Below are 22083 nucleotides of genomic sequence, written 5' to 3'. Positions count from 1 at the left end.
CCTGCAATACCCTCCTGTGCATCCTTCCATTGCAAAGCAAGCTCCTTGCCAGCCAGGGTCACCCCATGCAACACACAAAATTTTACTGTTCTTGGGTGCTGCTGTTCCCTCCCAGGGGGCTGAATCACAGCCCATCAGTTTTACAGTAAGAGAAGAAAGGGAACAAGGCACCCTCGGAGCTATTTAAGCATATTCATCAGATTATTCAGTGTTGCATAAATATAAGTGTATAACCTTCCACTCTATGGTACTTAAGATGAAAATGAGGTCAGTGGTTGTGGTTTGTGGCTTTTTATTGATTGTTTTTTAATATATTATTTGTATTCTAGCTAACAAAGCAGATCACAAAGCTCAGAAAACTTGGTCTCCAGAGGTCAATTTACAAAGATACAAATACGTTTTGTTTTGGATAAAAAGTATTCTTTGGCAAACTGGCTTCCCAGAACAAGATGGACTCAATAAACTAAAGCAAGTCCAGTGGAAAGTCCCAAGGGGACTCACAGGGTCACAGCACATGGCATGCAAGAAGAGGTCAAGGGAAGTGTCCAGTCTTGAGAAGCCAAACAGGAAAATCTTACTGTTGTACTCAACTACCTAATGTGAGAGTACAAGAGAAGACAGAAGCATTATTCTTGAAGATGCACAGAAGAACAAGAGGCAACAGACAAGCTCCACATGGGAAATTCCAACTGTCTATTAGAAAAAAAATTTGCAATCATAGCAGTGAAACATTAGAATAGGGCCCAGAGAGGTGAAGGATCTCCATCTCTGAACAAGGCCCTAAGCCACTCCTGCCCTGAGCAGGGGAGTTGGACTAGGCAACCTCTCCAGAGGTCTCCTCCAACCTATTTTGTGTGATGAAACACAAAATCTTGCTGTAAAGACCCACTGGGAGGTATTTTTAATTATAATAACCAAAATATATACACAATAATGTGTATTTTTACATATACCAAGGGAAAAAAAACCAAAACATACTGCATTTCAAAATTCATTTACTGCAATAACAGAGGTAAATAGTCAGTAGTAAGGTTAAGTCACTAATATTAAGAAAAGCCACAATTTGCATGTAAGTTGAAGCCAGAGGAAAGCTACAGATGCTCAGTATTCAGAGACGTGAATTCAAAGGATTTCATACTACCCAACTCATCTCAACCTCATTACATGAAAATGGAGTCTGGATTGCAGGTCTGGACCTAGATTATTATCTAGCAGCCGTAAGCTTCAGATTCCTCTATTTACATTAACTGTTTTGAGATATTAAATTGCAAGATCAAGGTAAGTATTTTAGTTCTCATAACTGCAGCTGAGTTTCACTAAAATTACCTTAATTACCAGACCAAAATGTTATTTTAAATTGTTCTTCATTTCAGGAGGTGTGAACACTGAACTAGCTGTAACAAACTTCTAACATTTTCAAAGCCAAAGGTTCATTTTTACTTAAAAAACCCCACAATAAAACTCTTAACAGAGGCTTAAAAAGGTCTTTTATAAAATAATCTCCATCACACTTACAATAGTAAGAAAATTATTCTAGTTGCTAGTTTTTAGTAAATATGAACTGTTTTGTGCAATCTGTATTAAAGACGGTTATAACTACAGTTCACATTTTATTTTTAAAAGGTGGACCAACAAATGCGTCAAGAAAAGCAGATTACTGCTGTTTCTCAACAAGTCTTTTTTAATAAGGACATGCTACCTTGACAGGCAAAGCATGTTTGACAGTCAGCTGAGACGGGACAGCTGAAGGAGAGAAGTGATCATTTGCGTGCCAAAAACCACCTCTTCGGCGATCACCTTCCACTTGGCAACTGTACAATTAAAACTGATTTAAGATCAAAATTGTGTCATTCCATCCATCTCTTGAATGACAGTGCTGATCATCTCAAAATTTAAGTTTGCTTGAAGTGACACAAGAAGGTAGAATCTCAGCAAGTTCTGGACTGGCAGAAAAAAAAGTCTGACGCTTATCCTGTCATCTGTAACTATGAAAATACTAGATGTTCTTCAAAGCGTTTTTCACCAGGTCTGTCGGAGCAATAGGTATGGCTGTGCAGAGAAAACAGAACACGTACATATGGGAAATACGAAATATATCAAGTTTTCTATTCCTGCAGTAGTACTAATAAAATTAAATATGCCAACATTCAATTGTAAGAGGACTCAAAAAGATCTAAAAATCCATACACATTTTTCATCAATTTTTTAATACAATAAGCTCCTGAAATATACTTTTTGTGGACACAAATTGGCAATTACAATTACAAACAGAAAGAGCTCACAACAACTGCTCATAGGATTCATTCACTGTACATTTTCATTAGCTACTAGATTCTTTAACTTACGGTAATAAATTATCCTACTCTGAATAGAGATAGAAATAAAGATGCGACAGTTTATAGATCTCAGCTTTAATATGCTGGTGCCTTCTCCTCCCTCATCAAGGCCCTCCAAAAAGAGCTGTAAAAATAATATATAGAGTGTATAGTGACTTAAACAAATCTTCTAGCCAGCACAGTGAAAGATACTCCCGTGAATCTAATAAAAAGAGTAAGATGCTAGTGGTGGCTATACTTCACTAAAGAAGGACAAAATTCTCATTTGCAAGAGTCATTTAAAAAACATCTCAGTGTTTTCAGTTTCCTTTCAACCAAGTAACCAAAATAGATACAGGAAATGAAATTTCCGATTTACGTGTTAAAGTTGTCCCAAGCACTTCTTTACATTGTTTACATGAAACCCCGTATCACTGCTTCACAGAGAACAGCTTCAAAACTATCAAGAAGAGTTAAATCAAGTCAGTCATACAAAACAAAAGAGGAACTCAGAGGTTTTAATACCATTTGTAGTGTCTTATTAGTGAGTAGAAGCAAACAGATATTGGTAGCTACTCACCAATTTTAAGTGCAACAAATTCTTCTCGTAAGTAGTTTTAGCTAAGATAGTTAATGCTACTGACTTGACTTAGTTAAGAGTAAGTTACCAGTAGATGTCAAGAAAAACCTCCCAAGACAGAACACTACAGTAACATGCTGTGCAGCAGGTGCTGTGCATCAGTGACCCTTCTCTTTGCTTCAGAATTCATCCTCCATATGATGAAGCACAGCAGCCACCTTAGTTTTCTTAAAAGCAGAAGACGGACTGTTTGGCCAACTCCCTCCCTCTCCCCAAAACAAAATAATCAGGTAATTCAGGCCAGAGGTAAAACTGAACATCCAGCTCCTCCCTTAGCTTGCCTCTCTGCTAAATTTTTATCTGCTCCAAAATTACCACAGTCCCCAAGAAGTTAAAGGGATCTGCACTGGCCAACAGCACCTGAGAAGAGGCAAGCAGGCTAGTAGATCCTGTCTTTCCCTCTGCTGGCAGCAGACACCATGAAATTAAACTGGACAGCAAGAGGCAGCTCTGCACATCAAAGCAGGGAAGTGGTCAGGTCTCAGCATTCAAATCAATTAACATGAGAAGTATGAAAAGGGAGCCCAGAGCTACCTTTGGTATTTACTCTTTCCCTTGAGCAGCCCACAAGTAGAGAGAGGCTGTTTCTTCAGATAATCTACTTCTAGATAGGTAGATGGATGTTGCTGTCATAGGCACTGCTGGATAATCCATTACCTTCACAGTGCCACCCTTCACATTTGAAGGCCTTAAAGAAAAAAAAAAAGAGAAAACCCACATGCCAACCCTACCTGACTACAGTCTGGAACACTGGGGGAGAATTTTCCTTTTGCCTGCTGTGAGACTTATGCAGTAATATTTTACACAGCATATGGAGAGACACTTCTCACATAAAAAAGATCCTGGTCTTGTAGTGCACAGCCTTCCCAAGATACCACTTGTCCTTAAGTGCATCCCAGTGGACCAAAACGGCCCTCCCATTTCAGCCTCTGGGATCTGAATCCTAGTCTCAAATGCTGTTCAGTAAAACAAGTGCTGAGAGAAGTTCCAAGCAATTCCTAATGGTACTACCATCACACAGACTTTCTTGACTGAGCTTTGTTGCGTGACATCCTGCTAAACCGTCCTCCGACTGGGTAGTTCTCAGTGAAAAATACAATTATCCCAGTGTCTGCTGAAGCTAAGCAAGAAACCCACTTTTATCTTTGTGGTGATAAATTATCACATCCCATCCCCTCTTAATGAGACTGAAAGTTATTTCTGTAGCAATAAGGTTCATATGATTTTACCCTACATGGTTGTAAAGAACTGAAAGCAGAGAAAAAATTCTGCACCTGACTTGAAAATCTGCATAAGCCTTTGTGATAACTGATACGCCACTCTCAGAGCTGTGCAGCCAAACAGTGCCTTTTTCCGATTATTTGACCATGCTTTAAAAAACACATTTGATCAGCTATGACATTTCATTTTTTAAAAAAAAGATGCTATCAAGCATCTTTTAAGAAGCATTCTGTTACAAAAGACTACTGAAACTGTGTGGTAGCAGTTAAAGATATCTAGAAAATTCCTCTGAAATGTCAAGAATTTCTCTTCATACTCGGTATTTATGTACCTTGACATTATCAATCCTTCTGAAAAATGGAGAAATACATCAGAAACTATCTTGTTGTACGATTCCAAAAAGACAAGGTGCATATTTCTTCCTCCTTGCCTCTCAAAAGAGAATATAGTCTTTTCTACAACATCCAGTGATGCAAACTGGTATAATACAGATCCTCAGTTAGGAAACACACATCTTAAAATAAAAGTACCTGCAAGTACATTTCAGATCTAAGATACTCAATTATATTATGTATTTAGTTTCTTTTCAAAGTCAACCAGCTTCCATGCTATATCATTTCACCTGTTCTGCTGAAATACTTAAACTACACAAAGATAATAAAATACTGACATATACAAAGGTCTCATTCAGTAATTTATCAATATCAATGTTTAACACCTTCTTAGGAGACAAGCAACTTCTGTGGCATACATGTGCACCACTGGTGAACCGATACAATACGGAACACTGTTGGTGTTTAATCTACTGCACTGTAAATGAAGTTTCACCATATGCAATATTAGCAAGTTTTCCTATACTTGAACATTCACTGAACAACTGAACTGAGAGAGAAATGTCATAAAGAGAGATCACATTTTTGGACGTATTTGTAATGGCAATTATTATCCCATAACAAAACCTCTAACATCAGGCATCTTTTGGCAATGAAGGAGAGAACTTGAAGACTTCCCCTGTATTTAAGTCTAGAAGTTGTTTTTGCAATCAAAATGACACTGCAGCTGCCTGCTTCATAATGTAAACTTCAGAGGAAAAAGGGAAAGTAAAAATATCTAAGTTGCAGCTGAATTTGATATATGACTACATAAGTTACATTAGGACAAACTTACAAATTCATGTTTCTATACATCAATGCTGTGGCTGCTCAGGATTGATATTCACAGTCCTGTATATTTCTTTGAGAAGCAGCAAAGCAGTGTCTTCAGATCCCCTGTGAAGAACGTTAAAAAAAAAAAAAAACGAAGGGTTATTTTAGTATGGCCCATGTTTTGGTTCTCGTAAACCACACTTCATCCCAATTCAGCGCTCTAAAAACTTGCACAACCCTAGCACTTATCTTTTGGGAACATGTCCTTACTTCTACTAACTTCCTTCAAGCTACAATTCTTCATCTGTTTTGCATTATTTCGACCAGCCCTAGCCTGTGCATTTACCTTTTTTATACCACATTTTCCCCCACCTCTGTCCTCCCTAACTTACTATGCTGCAACTCACAATCCCCTGCTCTATCCACCTTGATGTTACTCATTTGGCTTAAATCTCAAATAGTCTATCACTTTTTGTCTGTAATGGGCTCCGGAATATATTCCGCCAAGAATACATTCTACTTGTCAAAGCTTTCTTCCTTTACTTGCTCCACTGCATCTATTAGCCCAATGTCAAAACTCAGCCTTGCCAGTTCTATCAGCAATATTCTAATTCTTCTCTCATAACTGGCTGGCACTTTCTTGTAAACAGACTATATCAAATACCCATAGTCCTCCTCTCTTCCTTACCACTAAAAAGTAAGGAAGTTCTCAAATAATTTAAAGATTAATATAATTCAAATGCCTTGTTTTGAAGTTGCTGTTTTCCCTCCTCTTTTCAAAATCAAAGCTTCAGGCTATCTGAACTTAAATTTAACATGGACAGACTTAATTTTCTTATTCATCTATAACATGTGATTTAAACACACATAAACAATATCCATTTAAAAGAGTAACAACCAGTGTAAAAAATAACAAACCGGCAAATTTTAAGAAAGCTCCAAAGCTGCAGGAGTTGTCAGATAAGGGTAGCTTCCTGTGCTTTTTAAAAGAAATAACATAGGGAGACAGTAAAGGAGATTTAGACAGCGAGAACTGTGATCCTCCAAATGTGAGGAACATCATTTACAAAACACCAGTACAGAGTTAAACGTGCAAGTTAAGGGACTACAGGTATTTTCCATAATTGAGCATAGAGATAGTAACCGTATTTCCTGATGGGTCTCCACTATTAAACAAGCAAGCAACAAGCAAACAGAAGGATCAACACAGAAGCTCCGTTCTCTCTTACACACAGAGTGTTCCATTTAAGGCTTTCCCCACCACCCCCCTCAAAAAAAAAAAAAAAAACACCACAAAACCAAAACAACACACTCTCATATTTGGGTCATTAATCATTGTGCTTATCTTCCTGACTTGAATGACAAAAAAAAAAAAAAAAAAAAAGCTATGGGTAGCAAGTTTTTAAAAACCTGGCAATGATCGGCTGCCGCCTTGTGGAAAAGAATTCCCCATTCCTTCAACCCTACCTGCAAATCAGCACCACCGCCACCGGGTCCCCGACTGCTCGGGGAGCCCCGCTCTGGCAAGCACACGTCAGCACTGCAGCCCTGATAATCCCTTCTCCGACAGCTATTGATCTTTAACAACAGAAGCGATACTGACTTTAATAAGAGCCTTCAAGTAACGCTTTCGATTCCATATTTTAACCTCTGGAAAGATGGCTGCTTCTAAAAATTATTAGCTATTGAAAAATCAAAGCCTTCAAAAATGATGTAGAGCACCGCTTGTCTGGCACCTGCTAAACTCAAAGCAAGAGACTCGTCACCCCTCCCTCCCCAATAACATTTTGCACAGCTCAGCAACTGACATCCAAGCTTGCCTCTTACATATGAAAGTGTGTTGTTGTGTTGTCAAATACAGTTTAGACATCCTTTGCTCTGCCATTCTACATCCTGTGTATTTTCGTATGCACTTAATTTTGACAGTAATAAAATGTACACAATGACATACTAAAGAAAAAAAGAGCACAACTCCTAAAGGCAAATACAACAAGGTCAGTAGTTACTGTTTTTCCTACAAATGGAATAATATTTTCTCTATTTGAAACATGTAAGCATTAAAAACAGTAAATCCAAATCCAGATAAGGCAACGGTGCACTGCGCTTTGACTACACAATGACACCAAACTCTGCTTCTTGTTCTACGAATTGTTCCGTATACGAGCAACCACTGTACCACAAGTGGTACATCACAACCATCTGAATTTACAGGAAGTTCCACTGTGCCTTTTTTTTTTTTTGTTAGTCTTTGATAACAAACATCCAGCAATTTCATTCCAACATTAAGAGGTAATAAAGTTTTACTCTATATTGTAGTCTAAATATAATTCCTTCATGAATAGTTTTATTTGAAAAACTTGTCAAAATGCTCATAGAGCTCTCCTTGTTTTGAAAATTATTGTAGCTAAAGATGTGTGTTTTGAGTGTCAAAGTTCAAGAGAACAGTATGCCATGTCTTTATTGTAACAGGACAATAGATTTGTTTACTTAGTGCTAACACAGAATTCTGTTTTGGAATGAGATTAGCTAATAGTGACATCTAGGTGCGACACCTTGAGACTGACAGTTCTGGGTAGTCAGATATGCTGTTTACTTTAATACTCAAATCATCTCAATTATATAACACGTGAGCATCCAGAGTACAAAAAAAAAAATTATCTTTCCAGTATGCCTGTGTGGGAAGGCAAGATCTTTCCAAACGAGAGGCCACTTCAGAATTAAGTGACGAGGACCTTGTATCCAACTCAGCGGTCATCTTTCCAAACATTGCAAAGATTACAAAGACCCAGAAAACTCTGGTCTCCTAAGTCATATACATGCACATCGACCACTGGAACAACTCCTACTCTGGTAGCTTTATAATTGGTTGGTCCTTTAGCAATGTTTAACTTGTCAAATCATCAGCAGCCCGAAAAATAGATCTGGGTATATAAACCCAGCTATTTTCGTCAAAATGTTCTTGAAGTGAAACACTAGGGCATGATTTGTGACAGAGATCACTTAAGTTTTCATTATAAAATGCTCACAACAGGAAACGTGATTCTAGCTATTATCATATTGGTCACAGGTAAATCACAGACAATAGGAGTAAGATAAATGGTAGGCATGTCATTACCAACATTTAAAGATATACAGTTATATCAGAAAAGCACTATTTATAGAATCATAAATAATTCCTCTTACCAATAGCACAAATGACTCTGTAAAGCAAAGAGGTATTCATTGAAGCTTTCTATTGGTTTTTCTTGTAGAACATAGTCAATACGACGTCCTCCATTCAGCATTCCAACCTTCACCAAAAAATCTTCATCTTTTGGAGGGTCTGGACTTTCAGTGATCTTTTCAGCTAAAATTAAAGAGTTCAAGATTTAAACTATTTTCAAGCACAGCCCGCTTGACTATAATCAAGAAATATAACCCATTTCCCCTGCGATAATTTCCAAGTGCTTGCAGTAAGACAATAAAAGCCTCAACTGACTAGCATGCCACTACCTAATTCAGAAAGGTTACTGGAACTATAGGCTTATTTCTTTTATAACAGTTTAAACAGAGTTTGTTTGAAGAATAGCTCACAAAGTAGTAGCTGAGCAATTTTAAAAACAAAACTGTTTATACATAGACAGATCAAGTCATTCTACAAGCAAATGACCTGAAATAATATGTTTTTACATCCCCCTTGCACAGAGTCAATCACTATCCTCGATTTAAACTAGGAGGAATGTTTTGATTTTGTAAGTATAACCAAAGCCAGCATTACTAAACACCAACAGGTATTTAGTTTTCCACAACTGAAAAGCCTGCCCATGGTATCATTAGAGGTAATGTTTATATCTGACTTAAGTTTATTTTCCTCAACAGCCCTTTTTTCAGTTAGACCATATACTTAAATGCTTCTTAGCTCATCCCAAAAGCTCAGCAGAGCACTACTGAAAAGAGTAAATCTTAAAATTATTTATTTGTATTAATTTGCCCTGAAAGAAAAACACAACTGATTTAGAAACATGCCCTTCCGACAGAAATTTGAAAGGTTACACAAAGTCAAGCCTAAAATATCCTTCAGTAGAAGCTGTTAATTTTTCCTTTCCTAAAAGACAAAAAAATGCAGCAGTAGATCTTACATTTAACATTAATACTCCAAAAGCACAGAGGCGTCCTTAACAGGGTCAGGAAAATCAATAGCAAGCAATCACTAGGATACTCAAGTTTCCACTAATTTGAGATCAATAAGCTGTAAGAAAAACAATAATGTGTCCACATACCTTCTACCACTTGTTTTTCTTCTTCCTCTTTAATTTGGTTAGCTACTTTCTCCAGCTCTGCTTGTAGCTGAGTTGAAGATGTATGAGCACGTGCAAATTCGTTAAGGGTCTGCCAGGCACTCTTCAAAGAACTAATAAAACCCTGTTTCAGATCAGATCCCATACGAGAGAGAGAGTCTTTCAACTCTAAGAAAGAAAAAAAGAGAAGTCATTAGGGACAAGGTAAAAGAAACCAGTAAATTTAGTTTCTGTTTCACATCATCTTAGAAATTAAGGTGAACAAGCGATGTTCAACAATTTTAAAATGGAACTTGGATAATTAGAAGCTCAAATCTGAGGAACTACAATTATTACATCTGAATGCAATTATGAATGCCCAATCTATGGGGCTGTGAGGAAGCCCCTCTGATGTTTATGAAAAACGTGGAGTCAGATATCCAGGAACGCTCATTAGTCTCTTGAAATTTTACGATATTCTAATGCATCAAATGAGTAAATTAGGAATGAGATCCATATATGAAATGTTTTATTTTTACCCAGATGAAGTCTTTTTCTGCCTTTATGATGTGGAATGAGAACTGGTTTTAAATCGGTGTCTTCAATGATCATTGGTTCTAACCTGTAAGCTACTGGATCAAGCTGTTAAGAAACAACACATTGACATTTAGTTATCTTAGAAATTATTCTAGTTATCACATTTCAGTGAAAAAAATCACTACTCATGATTAATAGAGACCCATTTTTTAATTCTATTCTATTTCAGTTTACAGAAACTCAGTTCATGACCATTTAGTTTAATCTTAAGATTAAGCAGGTTCATTAACTAATTAGGTCTTGTTCTCCTCCAGACAGACAGAGATTCTAAAGAGGAAACACTACAGTGAAAGAGCAGCACAGTACCTAGAATGGTAGGTATGGAACCTATAGCCAGCTCTGCTTTACTTTTGCAGTAAAGACCACAAATATTTGAAATATGTATTTCAATTGGGTCATTTTTTTTTTAAAGTGTTTTGGGAAATGTACATAGGGGAACAGGAGGTGTAATGCTCAGAGGTTAAAACTATTCTGCATTGTTATCTGCATCAACTTAAAATCAAATCTCAAAAATACTGCTTACTCACTGGATGATAGATATTGAAGAATCCCTTGCAGGTAGGAAGCCTGTAGTTTTCATCAATCTTCTCCACACCCCTCACAGTAAGGAACACACCAATAGGAGAACCAAGAGCAAAGAAAATATCTGGTTCAAAGTCCAATGCACTGTAAGCCACAGAAACCTACCAGACAGAAATCAGATACATGATCTCTCAGAACTGCCTGCTAGTTAATATAATGCTTAGCTAGGAAGGAGAAACAAGTTGTATATTAAATCAACCACATGCTCACAGTACTTCCAGGAAGCTTCAGATGCATTGCACTCTTCCATACTAATACCATAGTACTAGTACATACCGTAATATTAAAATATTTTTTAAGAAAAAATTCAGAAGTATGAAAAAAATTGTATTTAAAAGAGGAAGTCTTCGAGGTTTGGTTTTTAAGTTAAATTTGAGGTAAAATTTAAATAGAATAAATGGATCAATTTAGGCTACCATGTTAACTGTAAAGCCACAGACCCATTCAATATTATGTCATTCACACAGTTCTGCTTCTGGAACTCACAGCTGAAAGAAAAAAATGAATTGTCACGGCATCCTTATTATAATGGGGTTTGTTTTTCAGTAATCTAACCCCCTCTCCCAGCCCTTCCTCCCTCCCTCCTGCCAAAGGGTAAAGTTCTATGTAAACACAACTTTTGTACAACAATCAAGGGAAGTAGCACAAAGCCATCAACATTAAAAAAAGACCAAAACCAAGCAAAAGGACAGCACTGTTCCAAATGAATTATTTAAATCTATGTAGTCTCACCTGACCAGTTCCAACTTCAAAATACTCATAGTCGATGTTCACAGAAGAAACAGATGCACCAACTGGAAGCCTCCTCTTTGAGTGCAGCTGCCCAGACTCTGAAGGGGAGACAGAAGTAACTGTCTCTTTTGCCTTCTGGGCATCTTCTTGAGTTTGAAGTGTGGCAGCCAGCACTGCTTTCTTTTCTGCTAGTGTTTTCTTCTGTTCCTTTTGAGAAAAGTTTCAAAATCAGGAAAAAAAGGTTTATTTCACAGTTGTCAAAATTCCTTTAATATATCCATGATGTTAACAAGTGTGTTAAAGAACAGGAGTTACTCCACAGCAAGGAAGTCAGTTACATTTGCTTAACAACTTTTTATTTCATTCCTGAAAAACGTATTTACCTGCTTGGCTGCTCTATCTTTTACGAAATTAGCTATTTTCTTTCTTGGTCCAAGAGGTATCCCCATTTCCTTCAGATCATCAACTGTACACATGAGCTAAAAAACAAAACCAAACACCACATACACACATCAAAGCATACTCTGTAACTTTTCTAATGACATATATACTTTCTTATTAGCAATGACTTATGAATTAGATAAGACATTATATAAAGCTACAGAAATTACAAAAATTTAAAAAGACATGATACAAAGTGCCTTAACGTAACTGGGGAGGGATACACCACACCAAGAAAAAGAGTCACATAACATTTAGTCTTCATGTCATGCATTAATTATCTTACCTTTGTAACTGCTTTCATGCCTCATGGTATACTAAACCCATAAAGAAAAGAAACAAACAAACCAACCAACCAACCCAAACATAAACCTTCATAACCCTGGGAAATCCCCATAAGTCAAATGAACATTATTGTACCAGAGATTCCATGTCAATTCGCTCCTTTTCAAATGTGCTCGCATACTCTGACAAGCTAAGCATTTCCAGAGTCTTCTGCAAAGTAGGAACATCATCATCTGCTTCAGGCTCGCAAAGGTCATCACCAGAAGTAGTAATTGAGGAGCCCAAGGAACTGGTATCTTCAGTCATCTTAACAAAACAGCACAGAAATGGAATCACATTATCTAACAGTGAAAAGCCAATATGCAGCAAGTAAAATGAAGTTTAATTACTTTCTCTTAAAAACATTATTATATAAGCTTTGTAAATTTATGCCCATTTTTAGTAAAGCAGAATACAGATTTTCCACCAGTAACAGACCAGCAAAATTACTAAGAGGCAAAATGTTTCTTGAGCTTTCCAACACTCAAAAATATTTCCTTTTAATCAAACAACTGGTCACTGTTGCTAGCCTGAACACAGATAGATACTTTCCCTCTTACGCATCTCCCCCACCATTCAGACAGTGTAAGACCAAGTTACGTGTCCAAAAGTGTCAAAGCTGACGTTCATGATCAAGTCACATCACTGGCCTACTTGGAACTTGAGAGAGATGCAAACAGTTTGTCCTGAGAATTGACAATACTTACAGAACTGCACATTTCCATTAACATGTTAAAATGTACTATCAGCTAATAGTATCAATTTCAGCTAATTAAGCCTGAAAACTTAAGAAAAAGCTACTGAAAATATCAGACCTATTTGCCTGGAAAGACTAGCATGCAAATTACCTGTTTATCATGAACAGCCACGTCCTTTACAGTCCCATTAACACCAGAGAACGGTCCACTACTTACTGATGAAGCCAAGTCCTTCTGGTTAGACAGTATGTCAAATAGAATTAAGGAACCTGGAAACAGGAATTAAAACTGCCTTGGGAAAAATGTCAGATTTTCCTGTCCCTAAGTCCCAAGCCAGATTTATATGCAATAGTAACATATAGATTGATCAAAAAAAGATGGCTGAATTAAAACTAAAATACCCACATACTAACTTGAACACAGTCACTCTCATCAAAAAGCAAACCTTTTTTCCTCCCCCGTTCATACTTTATGTAGTTGCCATGATTAAACTATCTTTCCTTAACCATCTTAGGCTGCTTGCCAAACTGGAGGAAAAGTTCCAGTCCAAATCAGTATGTCATATGTCGTTATAACACTTATTCTACATTCCAAAAAATGATCTTACTTTTACTAAGTGGGGGTTCCAAAACACAGAAGTTACCCACCTAACAAGACACCAGATAACCTGTCAACTTTCAAACAGAAATTAGACACTAAGCCTTCATGAACAAAACTAAAGGGGGAGGAGGGGGAATGCACACATCCATAAAGTACAAACCTTCTCTCAAACCTTTTTAGACTTTGCTATTGAGAGGTGTTTGACTTACTCAGCTGTATTCTGAAAGACAGCCATGCCCTACCAGTGAATTCTAGCCTTACGCTTAACGAAGGTTCCATTTCCCTTAGCGTAGGAATGCTGGTTTTATCCCAAATCAGTTCCTTAGATAATTACCTAAACTGTGCCCAGCCACAGAGACTCCTCCTTTGAAGTCTGGGTTGCGACTCATGAAAAGTGCGTACAAACGATTCATTTCCAACCCCACTTTATCCACAATGGTCTGACAGTAGGTGGGGCTGTTGTAGAACAGTACGTCAAGGAGTGTTTCGTTGGTGAAGTGGCGCAGGCGTCCAATACTCGGCAAAGTGATTTTTTTTATGTTCCTAGTAACACAAAATCATTAGAAGCATGAATGCCTTTAAAGAAATGCAGATAAGAACTTTATTAACTTTTGAAATGACGGGTGGTAGAACTGCAAGGTAAATACTACAGATGCGGTCTCTACAGACATTAAAAAAAAAGAAACATTTAGCCTTCTGGCCTCATTGCATATTCATACGTACTGACTATACATATTTGAAAGATACAGCTCCCTTTTTTCTCTCCAGGCTGAAGGGAAGCCTGAAATAATCTCTTCTCTGTTCCAACACTGCTCTCACATAATTTTGTGAGCAGATCGGTCGAAGTGGAAGAGAAAAAGAACTCGCATATAAAAACTGAAGGTGAAATTGAAGTAACAGGCAACATAATACTCTCTTTTTGAAGAAAAAGCTTGGCATCACCATCTGCCTGCCAGGAGTTAAGACAGCTGCAATAGAATTGCTAGAGAACTGACACTGCCTTAGTTAGCATTGCCTGATCTGATTAACAGAAAAGGATCCTTCCTCGCGATAATGTTCAAATGCGAATAAAAGACTAAGACTCTAGGAAAGCAATATGACTCAACTGAGATAGAACAGTCTGGAGAACACCAGTACACGCTCTAAGTGGTACAGACTGCTAACCCTCATGATTTCTACTTCCCCATCTTTGAGTAAGAAAAAACAGCTCGAAACATCAAGCAACATCAAAGGGATAGGCACCAAGAAGTGATTTTAAAATGCTGTAACACTCCTACCGAAATATAGATACTGTGTTTCAAAAAAAACCAAACAAACCAACCCAAAACAAACAAACAAAAAAACAATCTTAGCTCAGCTGACTAATCATAATTCAGATACTACTCTAGGCATGGACAGAAGGCTCAATGCCTTCCTCAGAAAAGGGGCACTGACATCTCCTAGCGTCAGACTCAACCAGACTGCAGGGAGGTACAGGAGAGAAAACTCTCTACTCTAAATTGTACATATCTGCTGCTGGACAATTCATCTCCATGCCCACCACCTCGTACTTCGATCACTATCTCTACACACTGACTCATCATCATGTATCAATGCATTAGCCGTTTCATGAAAATGCAGTATTGAAAAAGTGTGTGTGTAAATATCCTGTTACTCAGTGTCATGAAAATAAACGAGAAAATACTCCACATACCTTTCCAGTTTTCCCTATACTCCTCATCAAAATGTTAATTTAAAAAAATTATCAATTCTCTTTTGTAACCCAGTCATTCCTCTAGTGTAAAGAGCATATTAACTCCTCTTTTTATCCACTTCACAAAAACTGTTAAGATGCAGCTTGTATGAAGTTCTCAACATTAAACAATACACTCACCTGTCCACACCTGTTGCATCTCCGTGCAGAGAACTATGCCAGTGAACTGGGAGGAATTCCACCCTGCTCACTTTATGTTCCTCTAAAGATTTCTTAAAGTGAGTCTGCAACAACTTCAGAGAAACAGTTCTAAAATCATCAACTGTAGAGAAGAAGAGTAATAAAAATCTGATAGTAGCAGTAGTCAAGTAAGACACAATTACAAATATTCTTTTCTTTTTCCCCCCTTCAATTTCAGACATAGTCAGAATACAAATGAAGGAAACTGCGAAGTAGAAAATTCTTTTCAAGTATTACTCCTCTAACTGTAAGAAAATAGATTTTTTTAAAAGTGGATTTTCTAGCAAGCTTCTATTTATGTCACAATGAATGCATTTTTACTCCATGACCAGACATGGCCTTCTTAATTTACTCAGTTGTACTGTAGTGTATTTAAAAAAAAAAAAAGCAAACAAAAAACCACCCCACACAAACACCACCACACACATAAACCACACAAAGCAAACACATACACCACCCACCACACACACAAAAAAAACCACACCACACCCCACACACCCTGAAACCCAAACCACTCTCTAAGTCTAATACTGAAGACTAATAATAACAGTTAAAGCTGTAAGTCTGACAAAACACAGATTCTGCTTTTGGAAAATAATAGAAAAAAAAAATTCTACCAGCAACTGAACTTCTTAACATTAGAGACTTTTTTTTTTTAAAAGACATGCTTATCTGAATACAAGAAATAGAGACCAACATTTAAACAGTTAAGAATACAACTGCTCATTAAACAAGCAAAAACTTACCACATTCAACAATGCTTCTAAATCTCAAGTCGCACACAGGACCTATGCCATGAACCATAAATACTAGATGGTCAATTTGGGACATTTCTCCTGTAGAAAAAGAAAAGAAACAATTCAGAGTACCAATATGTACTGCAGTGGGGAAGTTCAGAGTCAAACAACTTTAAGATATACTTGCTTTATAAAGCCTATTACATAACATGGCTCAGGACATAATATAGCCCACAGGACTCCTCTGATTACAAAAAAACCCAAACCAGATATTCCTTACTTTAAGATTCTTGAAAGAGGTTAACTTTAATCTTTAGACTCTAGGCATGAACAGTGCATTGCCACTATTGTCCAACTTTTGCGCAGAACCGAACTGACTGCTCAAGCTACAGACCCACGTACAGTAATCACATACCATCAGGAATTTCATCATGATCATCATCAATTCCACGTTTTACTACCCTTGGCCTTGCCTGACCATCTTGAGTCGTGCCCCATTCATCTGGTGAGGCAGAGGGTTGGAACTGAACTATGACCTGAAAAAAAAAAATATATTCTCCAATTATGAACACATAAAACCTTATGATTTATATTGTTATTCTGAAAGCACTGCATGGCTTAACACACTTTTTGTTTGATTGCTTTACCTTGCATGAGACTCAACTGTTTTCTTCAGTTACCATATATGCAAAAAAAAAAAAAAAAAAAAAAAAAAGCCTTAAAACCCCCTGGGGCTATTCCCTGTGGCAGTGACAGCTTCACTAAAACTAGACTCCAAAATAACACCGGTAATTCTCATTAGTGTAAAAAGCAACAGATGACTTAAACTAGTACCACTAGTTGAAGAAGCTGGTATGCTCAGTGATTCTTAACAATTTTAACTCCTCAGACAAGCATTATTCAAGCTCCTCTTTCCCAGACCCCAGTACCCACTCTTCCTTAGCAGACTACTGTTTATGTGAGGAAACTGAACACTACCCCTATTTACAATTACTCTATCATAAGAAAAATAAAGAGAAAATAAAAAGAAAGAAAGAAAAAGAGTGCAGTGCTTTTCAGGGAAGGACAACAACATTCAAACTAGCCCAGAAACCCTAGAAAGTGAGGAATACAGTAATATGGCTGTTTGTAAGACTTACACTGACTCAATATAGTCTGAACTCATATTTATGACACCAAGTGGTTTAAGCGCTCCTTCTCTAGGTTTTTACTGGACAGAACTCCTTAACCCGCATTAATAAGTGCTTAAAGTAGGAGTAACCATGATCCTCTCTGGCCCTTGGATTATTTTATTTATTTCTTATTTACTGCATCTGTGATAAGTGAAAAGTTAACAGCATTGGTCAATAAGGCTGAAGTCCATTTTTACTCACATAAGACTGTTAGCAGAGTATTTAGAATAACTTTTAAAGCTTTTTTTTGCTATACTCTCTCATGGCCTAAAAATAGCTGCAGTGAAAGTCTTCTCATGGCTTAGATACACAAACTAATTACTGTATAGTTAGATTAATGCTCTTCTCCACATGAAAGCTCTCAGTTTAAACTACCTTTCATTTGGTACAGACTGTCTGAGGTTAAACTAATTCAAATTGCCTCCCATTTGCTGCCAGTTACACTTAGTTGAAATATTTACTCCGTGAACCCTTGCTCGCCTTAGGTTCCAGAAAGCATTGTCTTTTAATCATGTGACAGGACACAGAAGCAAGCAGGAGTTCAGTGTTCTATAAACTTTATCATCTTTAATGCACGCATATCCAAAACAATCAACAAGTAGTTTCAAGCAAGACTAAGACTGCATTCAATTTATACTTCCATCCATCTGCTCATTCACCCCTAATGAGTTCTCTGAGAACCAATTGCCAAAATCTATTACCTTGGGATTATGCATAACAATTGTCTCCCCATTTGGGAATTCAAGTCGCCGATGCCATTGATTCGTAGTTACAGCCCTTTTATATTCTGCCTGAAACAACAAACAAGTTACACAAAATCAGTATGCCTTCTCAGACAAACTATTTTTTGGCTTTGTGCATCATTTTGTAATGTTAAGGTTATAGTTTACATAACTTTATTTATATAAAAGTGTCACTTGAAGCATTAGACAAGCTGATTTTCGGTCACAGTGGTGCAGGACCTATGCATGAGCAATGTGGCCTTCTAGCAACTCGCCTTTCCAGGATTTGCTTACTTATGTTCCAGAAAGTGTATTGTGAAAATCATTTTAATGAAACAAAGAAGTATTTCTAAGGTCATAAATACAAGGAACTATCAAGTTCCTTGTGAAGTTTATTTAAAAGTAATACTAACCTCTAGCTTATCACTAAAATCCTCAGTGTAAGGAATAAACCGGCTATCCTTGTCTCCCTTATAAAACCACATGCATCGTCTCACTTCAGAAGGCTCCTCTTCCCAGTAAACAGCTTTCCTTATTCTGTCATACAGGTATACATCATAGCGTCCCCCATCAGTGCTCAGAACCACACTCTCAGGATCAGGCTGGACTAGGACACAAAAAGGCAGGCTCGGTTACAATACTAACACATACAATCTTGTCTCTCAGCCCAGCCCCAATCACTTCTGTGATAAATATTAGACCATTAAGACAGATAGTTATACCATGGAAAAGAAGCTTCATAATATCAAGCAACCATCATGTTGCTCCTAAAATGCTTCTAAATGCTCTGTACACAACAAAAAAAGCTTTGAACAACTCCCAAATATAAATACTGATTCCAGAGCTGACAGAGCTTAACAAAAAGGCAAACAAAGACACAGATAACTAGTTCTACATGAAATGTGATATCCAGAAGGGATGTACATCTTCACACTGACAGCATCAAGCCACAGGTAATGTAAGTGAAATAAATTAAATGGCACAAAATACATCTTTGAGATATGTATTAGCATTATTTATTACTGCCATATCACACTCTCAATATGCGAGTGGCATTACTCTAATATCTTCCTTCTAGTCCTTCTGTTCACGTCTGAGTAAGATACAACTTACCTGAATTATAGACTTCCTCTAGTTTTGCAGAATCCAGAATGCTGAATGGCATCCATATTTGCTTGTCCTCCACCTCCTTACAGTAGAACCAGTGTGGCTGAACTGGCTCATATTGGTTCTGCAGCAAAACAGGAGGTGCCTGGACCAGGGGACCTGCAGGCCGGGGAGCTCGGAGCTGTGACTGAGACAGTGGAAACTGAAAACACATACGGGCTCATCACCTCAATCTCACATAGTTTTTACATGACTGATCTATACTTTGCTATAGAGAACACTCTGAGCCTTTATTTCCAATGTTTTTTCCTCCCTAAGACATTATCTTTCCTTCTAAAAATGGTATAGACAAGTTGTCCTCTTTATCATGTTTTTGAAAACTTACACCTTTCCAAATTGAGAAAGGATGTGAATTTCATTCCCACAAATACTGTTAAAAACTGTTATGGTCTAGCACCTTGATTACCTAAAACCAGTAAGATTTAAAATAGTCTCTTAAATTTTCAAAACTCAGGCTAAGCTTATTTCTTACTGCCACCAAATTTGACATGACAATAAAAATGCATTCTTCTCATTATTCATTTATACATAATTACATTTTTGCATAAAGACTGTCAATTTTAACAAGCAACCACTTTAGTAATAGCTCTCTTCCTGCAAAGGGATCAGAACAGGCAGATTTCAAACTCACACATCACCTCAGCAATGCAAGAAAAGTAACTGATTTTGAAAAGGACTATAGCCTACATAAAGTGGATTTCATACAAAGATCCCAGTTAGTACTACTAAAAGCAAGCGATGTCAGCAGTAGTAACATTTTTTGAAAAAAAACCTAATACATTGTACAATATATAAAATCAAGCAGAGTTTTGAAATTCTTTAATCTAAAACTCAAGATTGTTTAGGTTCTACTGCCTTTGCTATGTTTTTTGTCATATAATCTTTCTATTCTTTATTCACAACAGCAGCAATACAGCAATAGCTCAGGCAAAATAAAAGCAATTTTTGTTGTTTTCAAGGAAAACTTGTCAGGTTATTACTAATCCATTTACATTATTTTAATAATGCTTTTGTGAAGGTAAAAAAGAATGGAGACTAATGCTTTATATCACACAAAATCCTCAACTGATGCATTTCAAAGGGTTTGCTGACAATTTATGTGACTTAGATCATAATTTCAAAAAGTGCTGGCTTCACCAGTAAAACCAGCTTGGAAAGAGATTTTTAGCCCATATCTTGCAAATGGCTGAATGACCTGATTTACAGCAGAGGCACAAACAATGCAGCAGCACAGCTGAAATGGCAGCAAACTCAGTAACAGCCAGAAAAGAGCAATAGGACTTCACAACCTGGCTTTGTTTCTGATGCCAGAGGCCGCACGTAGTTACAGCCTCAGGGTAAACTCACTCCAAAGATCAGGAAGTTTTGCTAAAGCAACAGTTCCGGGCTAGTTCTAGTGAAAAGATTTTGCTATCAGAAATGGTTCAAGACTTCTGGGTTTTTTGGGGGGGAAGAAAAAAAATCTTCAGAAGATAAAACATGCAATTCAAAGAGGAAAGTGACTTAAATTGTTTTGTTCTGGTACCAGGACATTGGGAACGATTTATATACCTGTGTCAACGACCCTGGAGGGGTCTGATACATCTGGACAGGCGGCACAGAGGATGGTGGGTGAGGAGGTGCGTGACTCTGCTGCAGCTGCGGCGGAGTAAGGTACGGGTTCGCTCTGCTGCTCAGGGTGGTGTGTCGATAAGGGTTATACCCCTGCTGAGATGCTCCTTGGGGAAGAGTAGACGCATTTGCAGGTGGGGGACAGCTCTGCTGAGGAGTCGGATAAGCCGCGATTCCCACCTGCGAAGTAGGTGGTGCACCATAAGAGGACTGTGACTTTGGAATATGCGGTGAAAAGGCATTTTGCCCATCCTGTGACCCAGACCCAAGTGGAAGTGAAGTTGGAGGCCTGGAGAAGGCCGGGGCTCCAACAGGCGGTGCAACAGTTGCTAAGGGTGGCTGCCCAATGCTTCCAAATGGATCGCTGCTACTAGGTACTTGAGAGAAGTAGTTGAAAGTCTGTGGTGGATTGGGGCTGGCAGAAGTCTGACCCAAGAAGCTGTCCTCTTCACCAACGTCTGCAGAATCATCTGCAAAAACAAAAAGATCACTAGAGATATTGTGAGAGGTTCACACCAGTTAGTGTACGTAGTCAAAATGTTCAGTAACATTATCAGCTACTACCAAAACTCTGTTGGTCCCCATAAAGCCAGAAAGATTACAAAGCTTGCGTATCCTTCATGATTAACCACATCATAAAATGAAACAAAAGATACCACATCTTCAAGAATATTTAAAACGGACCATAAAAGTCCCTTAGTGTACACAGACAAAGCAACAAAAATTAAAAATCTGAAACAGGAGACAAAAACATGACTGAAGTCAGAACCGTCCCAAGCCAACTTGACAAAGATCCCTGCTCCCAGGGCACTAAAATCTCTTCCAATTTCCCTTATGCCTACCAAATGCAAGAGCAGCCTTGATTCATTTCCTTTCACTATGAAAACAGTTACTAAGCATAGGACTTTATGCTCTAATTTTTAGTCTTCCAAGATCAAATTCAAAAGTAGAGCTTAACAACATTCCCAAATAGGCCAAACCTACTGGTTAACCAACACATTCTCGTCTGCTCCTTCAGCAGAGCCCTTGCAAGGTGGCCATAACTCATCACTCCAAGTCATTTGATGAGCAGGACTTACTCCAGTTCTCTCTAATAATTCTACTCTAGACTGGCACAAGAGCTAAATCTCTGGTGCAGAAAAATAAGTTGCCATTCTGCATAATTGCAGAAAAAGGTGCAAGGCCATGAC

General features: G+C 37.7%; 1 protein-coding gene across 2 annotated transcripts in view; it reads right to left on the bottom strand.

Moving 5' to 3' along the window:
• Positions 1-978: 978 nt before the first annotated feature.
• Positions 979-22083, bottom strand: part of SEC23IP (SEC23 interacting protein) — a 25057-nt gene continuing 3952 nt past the window's right edge. The window contains exons 2-19 of one of the 2 annotated variants that reach the window (XM_074875419.1): positions 20834-21363; positions 19229-19424; positions 18529-18722; positions 18095-18184; positions 16637-16757; positions 16231-16320; positions 15425-15566; positions 13886-14094; positions 13102-13220; positions 12350-12520; positions 11872-11967; positions 11489-11695; positions 10702-10857; positions 10117-10219; positions 9581-9766; positions 8505-8667; positions 5344-5444; positions 979-2049 (exon numbers count right to left, since the gene is read on the bottom strand). In XM_074875419.1, the coding sequence (XP_074731520.1) occupies positions 5363-5444; positions 8505-8667; positions 9581-9766; positions 10117-10219; positions 10702-10857; positions 11489-11695; positions 11872-11967; positions 12350-12520; positions 13102-13220; positions 13886-14094; positions 15425-15566; positions 16231-16320; positions 16637-16757; positions 18095-18184; positions 18529-18722; positions 19229-19424; positions 20834-21363 (2855 nt within the window). In that variant the 3' untranslated portion in view covers positions 979-2049; positions 5344-5362. The remainder of the gene's footprint in view (positions 2050-5343; positions 5445-8504; positions 8668-9580; positions 9767-10116; positions 10220-10701; positions 10858-11488; positions 11696-11871; positions 11968-12349; positions 12521-13101; positions 13221-13885; positions 14095-15424; positions 15567-16230; positions 16321-16636; positions 16758-18094; positions 18185-18528; positions 18723-19228; positions 19425-20833; positions 21364-22083) is intronic. The other variant, XM_074875421.1, reaches the window with a different exon arrangement.

This window comes from Strix uralensis, chromosome 7 (genome assembly GCF_047716275.1).
Source record: "Strix uralensis isolate ZFMK-TIS-50842 chromosome 7, bStrUra1, whole genome shotgun sequence".
Lineage (NCBI taxonomy): Eukaryota > Metazoa > Chordata > Aves > Strigiformes > Strigidae > Strix > Strix uralensis.
The sequence above is the reverse complement of the archived record's forward strand: the minus strand, read 5'-3'. Positions and strand labels throughout refer to the sequence as shown.